The sequence below is a fragment of the Hibiscus syriacus genome, unplaced genomic scaffold, assembly GCF_006381635.1.
Source record: "Hibiscus syriacus cultivar Baekdansim isolate YM2019G1 unplaced genomic scaffold, ASM638163v2 tig00111621_pilon, whole genome shotgun sequence".
In the NCBI taxonomy this organism is placed as follows: Eukaryota; Viridiplantae; Streptophyta; class Magnoliopsida; order Malvales; family Malvaceae; genus Hibiscus; species Hibiscus syriacus.
In genome coordinates, this window is record NW_024063138.1 from 3,065,459 (window position 1) to 3,073,667 (window position 8,209).

An 8,209-nucleotide genomic window follows, 5' to 3' on the forward strand; every position below is an offset into this window, starting at 1 on the left:
TGTTATCATTTGATTGGAAGACTAAATTTATTTTAATTTATTTTTAATTTAATATTTTTATTTCTACCAATCAGAGGGTGACATGATTGGAAGACTAAATTTATTTTAATATATTTTTAATTTAATATATTTATTTCTACCAATCAGAGGGTGACATGGTTGGAAGAAAATAAAGCAACAAGAAACAAGTGGGGAGATTCGAACATAAGACCCTTGAGTGAATTATTGCAAGCTAAACCATTGAGTCAATCCAACCATTAATATATTTTGGACAATAAATGGTAGATATCTTGTATCTTAGTATGTAAATGTTTTACTCAAAATTAATAATATGTTTTATATCTTAAATTTTAAAGTTATCTTTTTATTTTTGTCTTAATTTATTAAATGTATTTTGTTTTTATTTTAATGTAAAAATATATATTTTATATATATCACCACTTAAAAATATATATTTTTAAATATCTTAACTTAAAAATTTTTAAATATTTTACTATTAATTTAATATAAAAATATATATTTTACTCTTATTAAATAAAGTAACAAAGAAGCGGGGGATTCGAGCATAGGATCCTGGGAAATATTGCAAGCTAAACTATTAAGCCAAGGCAACAATTTGATATATTTTTAGACAACAAATGGTATATATCTTGTATCTTAGTATGTAAATGTTTTACTCAAAATTAATAATATGTTATATATATTAAAATTTAAAATTATTTATTTATTTTTATTTAACTTATTAAATATTTTTATTTTTGTCTTAATTTATTAAATATATTTTGTTTTTATTTTAATGTAAAAATATATATTTTATCTTTATCATCACTTAAAAATATTTTTTAAATATATTATCTTGAAATATATTTAAATATTTTACTATTAATTTAATGTAAAAATATATATTTTACTATTTTTTAATTAAAAATATTAATATTAAAAAATATATCAAAATATCAATATTTTTTAATTAAAAATAAGAGTAATATATATATATATTTATTTATATTAAAATAATAGTAAAATATTTAAATATATTTCAAGTTAAGATATTTAAAAATATATATTTTTAAGTGATGATAAAGATAAAATATATATTTTTACATTTAAATAAAAATAAAATATATATTTTTACATTAAAATAAAAATAAAATATATTTAATAAATTAAGATTAAAAAAAAGCTAAAAAGTTAAAACAAAAATAAAGAAATAATTTTAAAATTTAAGATATATAACATATTGTTAATTTTGAGTAAAACATTTACATACTAAGATACAAGATATATATCATTTGTTGTCCAAAATATATCAAATGGTTGCCTTGGCTCAATTGTTTGGCTTGCAATATTTCGCTCAAGGGTTCTACGTTCGAATCCCTTCACTTGCTTCTTTGTTGCTTTATTTCAGTTCACATGTTTTTCGTCTTAACGGCTAGTGATCAATTTGTAACAAACGATAACGTTAGTGACCGATTTATGATTTTTGAAACATCAGTGGTGAAAAACAAAAATTTATCCAAACATTAGTGACCATTTGAGTCGTTTACCCTTGATTATTTATAAAACAGATCACCATAATTGGGTCAATTTATATTTTATTATTAGTAACATTAATAAAAAAACATATTTATGGGTTTATGTGAATTAAATATATACGTTGGATCAATGGGGTACTGGGGTTAGAAGAGAAAGAGACAATCAAAATAAATCAAATATATAATTTTTTCTTTATATTTTGCATTTTATTCCTCGATAAATAAAAAAAAGAGAGTAAATATATTTTGTTGATTGATCAATTTGTTTATCTTTATTTTTCTTATATTTTTGTAATATTAAGAGTTTTTTTATTTTCTTAAAATTTTCCTTTTATTCTCTTCTAAATAAAATTTAAATTTAATTTAAAATTTATTAAAAGTATTGTAACAAAAGAAAAAGAAAGAAATAATATAAAATATACATCATGATGGAAATTGTCGTATCCTAAACATGTTTTAAAATATTGCATTACGTAGAAAATAGTTTGAGTCTTCGATTAATAAATTATTCGTACAATCATCATTAAAAAATATTTGATAAAATTAAAATTTTAAAAACTTTATATTAATAACTATTTTCTCTGTATTTGAAAAAACAAAATGTTTTTCTTTATGTTAATTTAAAATTAAGTGTATTCTATTTATTTTCATAAGTTTTCTTCAATTAATATTTTAATATTTTAGCAGTTGAATTTGATATCTTAATTATATAAATAATGCATGTTAAAATTTGAATAAATTAGAAATATATATATTTTTTGATAAAATAGTAGGAGGAGGGAAATATATACATGGAAGTATTATCACATGCCTCCTTAAAAATCTCCTTAGTCCTATTTGGAGAAAAATATATAATTATTCATTTTATGTTAATTTTTTAAAAATTTAAAAGGTATATAAATAAAATTATTATTTTACATTGTAGAATTATTCAAAATTTTGTAATTTATAATAAATATAATTATATTAATAGATTTAACAACTGAATTATTAAAATATCAATTATAAAAAATAAAAAAATATAAAACTAAATGAAATTTATATAGTAAATCCATCCCATTTATAATTGTAATCTCCTTTTAAAATAATATAACTTAATCTAACCATTAATTTTAGGGTATAGTAATGGTCACTGAATTTTTTTAAAGTTTTTATTTAGGTCTCTCAACTTTTAAAACTTGTAATACAATCCTTAAATATTTAGTATGTTTTCAATATGGTCCCCCAACATTTAGTTCGTTTGCAATATGGTCCCCGATGTAACTGTTGGGGATCATATTACAAACAGATTAAATGTTGGGTGACTGCATTGCAAGTTTTAAAAGTTGGGGGACCTAAATGAAAGCTTTAGAAAAGTTTAGTGACTATTACTATAATTTACCCTAAAATTAATAATAAAAAACAATAAATAATAGGGTAAAGTATAGAAATGGTCACTAAATTTTTTAAAGATTTTATTTAGGTCCCCTAACTTTTAAAACTTACAATACAATCCCCTAATATTTAGTCTTTTTTTAATATGGTCCCCCAACATTTAGTTCGTTTGCAATATGGTTCTGATGTAACTGTTAGGGGACCATATTGCAAACGGACTAAATGTTGGGTGACTGTATTGCAAGTTTTAAAAGTTGAGGGACCTAAATGGAAGCTTTAGAAAAGTTCAGTGACCATTACTATACTTTACCCTTAATTTTATGTAGGAGAAAGAAATGAACATAAGGGGGTATTTAGGAAGAATACTTGGGCATTGCCAAGACTTGTCAGCATTCATAAGCGGGCTAATTATATCCTGCCTTATTTTAGGCTTTTTGTTTAAGCGGTGAGTAAAGCAATGAGTGTGCTTTTATCTCAAGTCATATTTTTAGAAACTAGAGTGCTCTTTACTCAAATGCAAGAGGGTCCCCTAAGCAGCTGGCCTACACAAGATGGGATTTAGTCAATGAATTGGATGGATTTATCTATTTATGAAAATTTTAATGAACCGAAAATCAGGCGAAAAATATACAAAGAGTCTATATAAAAGGAATATCAAATTATTAATTCAATTTCAGAGATAGATCAACATGTGGATGTAATCGCCATTCTTCTTAAAATTTTAAAATATCGTATAATTTAAATACTTTTTTATATTTATTGATAATCTGTCTCACTGTTTAAATCTTTAAAATTTTATAAATTCACCTTTAATATAAAGTTTTATGTTGGTACCCGAAATTACGTTTGTTCAGTGGATGGTCTAACTAAATAATGGCCAAACATATATTTAAGTAGTGATGAAGATAATCCCAGAGAATATTTCAACTTTTAGGAATCAAATTTGTCTCTCGTACGAGTTTTTTTCCTTTCTTTCTTTTAATGAATAGTCAATTACCAAAGGAATATTTTTCATGCTTTTCCCCCTTTACAAATGGGAAATGACATCCTTTGGATTTGGGGGAGTTGATCGCTCTTAATCAATTTGGATAGGACATCTATTTGGACCCCCATTTAATTCATAGAAAATTACACATATATATTGATTTCAATAATGTATACTATTGCTTGGGATGAAGTGCCTCTAAAAGGCGGTTGGCCTTTTTGATCCAACTTGGGGTAATTGGTGAAAATTAAAAAGTATTAAGACTCATACAGGGAAAGATGGGGTATAATGGAATTTCCACAACATGATGGAGTGAAAATGTAAATATCCAAAAGATAGCTAAAGCTAAAACATGGGATGCGCAAAGGTAGAAAAGATGGCATTTTTAACCGTATTTTATGCTTTTTGACGACAAAGAGGTAAAGCAATAGCTTGCAAAAGAGAGAACGAAAGAGATGTCCGAAGATTACTACTCCTTTCTTCCCGCCTTTATCTCCGCTTTGTTCATGTTATCAAACGAGAGGTTTTTGACTCTTTTAGGCCCAAAAGACAAAAATTAGTATACAAAAAGACCTCTTATTTGGATTGCTTTTACCAAGATTATGAACAAAACAAATCAAACAGTAATATTAGTAGATTTGAACAATTCAACAATTGTTAAGCTTAAGAGGTATGGTATTGAAAGGATGACCCACCACCAAAGAGACCCCTTTGGTTTGGACACTAGGAATATATGGTTTGAAGATCAGCTGTTTGACAAAAATGGCCAAAGAAGTTAAGCAACGAAATACATCAACAACTGGGGCTTTGTCTTTGTCTTTCTCAATTTACCCCACACTATTCTTCTCTTTCTCAGCGTTTTATGTTCATTTTCTCTCTCTCGAGCTTACTCACTATCTCTGTCAATGGACAAGCAGCAGCAGCACCATCATCATCTGTCTTTGGCAAATAGTTCCAGGCAGCGTTGTAATGAATGGTACAAGTTTGATTCTAGCATTGTTAGCTGTTATATGGGTAGTTCATGGTTTGTTTGATTTTTTTTTACTTCAAAGCTTTGATCTTTTCCTCACTTTTCAACTCTGTTTCTCTTGCTTCACTAATGCAAAGAAACCTTTTTTTCTTCTTCTTCTTCTTCTTTTATGCTCTCTCTTTCATATTGAAGTTTGCTTCAAGTTTCAGTCTTGTCTTTTCTGAAAGAACAGGTTTTTTGTTGTTTTTTTATGTTTCATGGTATTTCTCTTCCACTTATTTTGTCTGATTGATGCTTTGGAATATGTTTGTGATTTACAAGTGAAAATTACTTAAATTGTATCCCAGATCACCCACTCAGAATCTTTCTCTGCTGGTTTTTCTGCAAAGAAAGAAATACTATCATTCTTTTATCTTCCAGCTTTTTATTATCATTCTTTGTTTGTGTTTCAGTCCCTCGGTTACCGTGACTTTGTGTTCCAGCAATTATCTCTTCCTTTTTCTTTTTCCTGCATATTCAAAGTGACGGTTCTGTTATTGTAGGATCTTTCGGGATGTTAAAAGTGATATCACAATACAAGTAACTGGAGGAAGTTTTGCTCTACACAAGGTAATTTGGTGCTTTTCTTCGAAAATTTATTCATGTATTTTGTTTAGATTTAAATGTGCTTAGCCTTCTATAGATCTGAAACCTTTTTCTTGGTTGTTCCAATGGGAGTACTAGTTCATTTGGCCGGATAGACTAAATTTATCCAGGTAAGCATCATTGCTTGGTGGGGACAAATTTGGAAAACTAATATGAAGAACAAAAGGGAATTTTAACAGATCTTCTAATAAGATCACATTAGCTAGCTAGCTATCTTTCAGCATACTGTTTATACATGAAACCATAGCCTCTGTGTCTCATTCTTCTTCTTTGTCCCCAGTTTATGGACTATCAGCTAATTTGTTCATCAATATGTTTAACATAGGCTAAGGTTGCTCTTTAAGTAAAATAGCATGTTTCTTTCATGTGCAGATTAATGTTGGGACTTTGAATACTCTCATGCTGATAATTGTAGTTGTTATATGTAGTTTCCGCTTGTTTCTCGGAGTGGACGAATCAGGAAGTTAGTTGCAGAACATAGGGATTCTGATATCTCAAGGGTGGAGCTTCTGAATTCACCTGGCGCCGCCGAGACATTCGAGTTGGCAGCTAAGTTCTGTTATGGCATTAACTTTGAAATTACATCTTCGAATGTGGCTCAGCTCTGCTGTGTCTCCGATTACCTTGAAATGACTGAGGAGTTTTCGAGGGATAATCTCAGCTCGCGAGCTGAAGAGTATCTCGAGAGCATCGTTTGCAAGAACCTGGAGATGTGTGTTGAAGTTTTACAACAATGCGAAAACTTACTTCCTCTTGCGGATGAGCTGAAGATAGTTAGCCGCTGCATTGATGCAATAGCTTCAAAGGCTTGTGTAGAGCAAATAGCATCAAGCTTCTCCCGCTTAGAATACAGTAGTTCAGGGAGACTTCATATGAACAGACAAGCCAAATGTGAGGGGGACTGGTGGATAGAAGATCTTTCAGTTATTAGGATCGATTTGTATCAAAGAGTCATGACAGCCATGAAATGTCGTGGTGTTCGTCCCGAGAGTATCGGTGCATCGCTTGTAAACTATGCGCAGAAGGAGCTGACCAAGAAATCCAGTTTGTGGAATCCATCTGCACAGACAAAAGTTGATTTCATTTCAACCGAGCATGACCGTCTGGTGGTCGAGTCAATCATCGGCCTTTTACCTGTCGAGAAACTTGCTGTTCCTATTAGTTTTCTTTTCGGACTTCTTAGAAGTGCAGTGATGCTTGATTGCAGTATTGCTTGTAGGCTGGATCTAGAGCGAAGGATTGGTTCCCAGTTGGACATTGCAACCCTTGATGACCTTCTGATCCCATCTTTTCGGCATGCAGGTGATACCTTATTCGATGTTGATACGGTTCAAAGAATTCTGGTAAATTTTTCTCAGCAAGATGATAGTGAAGATGATATGGATGATGCATCTGTTTTCGAATCGGATAGTCCTCATTCACCCTCACAAAGTTCATTGTTTAAAGTTTCAAAGTTGGTGGATAATTATCTTGCAGAAATTGCTGCTGATGCAAACCTCAAGCTTGCAAAGTTCATGGCCATTGCAGAGACTTTACCTACACATGCTCGTATGATCCATGACGGGCTATATCGAGCCATTGATATTTACCTGAAAGTATGTATGACGGTATACTCATTTTTCTAACGTCTGATTCGTTTTTTGTTTGCATCAAACTTCTTGATTAACTTTCAAATGAATGCATTTTTCAGGCTCATCAGGGTTTACCAGATGCAAACAAGAAGGAACTCTGCAAACTGATTGATTTCCAAAAGCTTTCGCAAGAAGCCGGTGCACATGCTGCACAAAACGAACGTCTTCCCCTCCAATCAATAATCCAAGTTCTTTATTACGAGCAATTAAGGCTGAGAAACACTTTGTGTTGCTCTTATCCAGATGATGACTGCAAGCCAGTGCATCACCAATCATGGCGGACCAGCAGTGGTGCACTAAGTGCAGCAATGTCTCCGAAAGACAACTATGCGTCTTTGAGGCGAGAAAACCGAGAGCTAAAACTCGAGCTTGCTCGGATGCGGATGAGACTAAATGATCTAGAGAAAGAACATGTTTGTATGAAGAGAGATATGGCAAAATCTAGTTCTCATAAATTTATGAGTTCCTTCTCGAAGAAAATTGGTAAACTAAGCTTCTTTGGACATAGCTCTTCGAGAGGATCAACTTCGCCCTCGAGACAATCATACATAACGGATTCTAAGGTGATTGAGAGGACATGTGCAAGCACTGATTAGGTAATTGAAATGATATGTCTGTACTTGTTAAGGCCATGATTTTGGCCACATTGTATATGAGTTGTGATGCTTTGAGTTACCTCTATTAGATTTCGGCAGCTTTGTTATTTTTGTGTAATGAGTCCTTAAGTTCATGAAGAAACATTGAATAAACACATGGGAAAAGATGGCTATCAAAGTATCCTAACCAAGGGCAAATCAAGCTACTTTCAACAATTTTTTTGAAGAGTTTTGGGGTTTTATTTTTATTTTTTTATTATTGGAGAAAGCCATTGAACTACGTAGTTCAATAAGTAAAAGCACCTGCAAATTCAGCTCTAGAATCTGCAACTTTTCTTCTCCTTTCCTCATAATTTGTAGACAAGGAAAAAGAAACTTTAAGATGAAGCAACTTTCTGGCACAGTCATGTTTCCTTGAGCAAGGTTTGAAAATGGTAGTAATCTGTTTCTCATATTCATTCCTTGAAGCTTGA

General features: G+C 30.5%; 1 protein-coding gene across 1 annotated transcript; it reads left to right on the top strand.

Moving 5' to 3' along the window:
• The first annotated feature begins 4,689 nt into the window (after positions 1–4,689).
• LOC120166159 (BTB/POZ domain-containing protein At5g48800-like) lies at positions 4,690–7,958 on the top strand. The gene is made up of 4 exons (XM_039175519.1): positions 4,690–4,870; positions 5,407–5,473; positions 5,938–7,104; positions 7,200–7,958. The coding sequence occupies exons 1-4, from the start codon at positions 4,800–4,802 to the stop codon at positions 7,734–7,736; spliced, it is 1,842 nt and encodes a 613-aa protein (XP_039031450.1). The 5' UTR covers positions 4,690–4,799; the 3' UTR covers positions 7,737–7,958.
• The last annotated feature ends 251 nt before the right edge of the window (positions 7,959–8,209 follow it).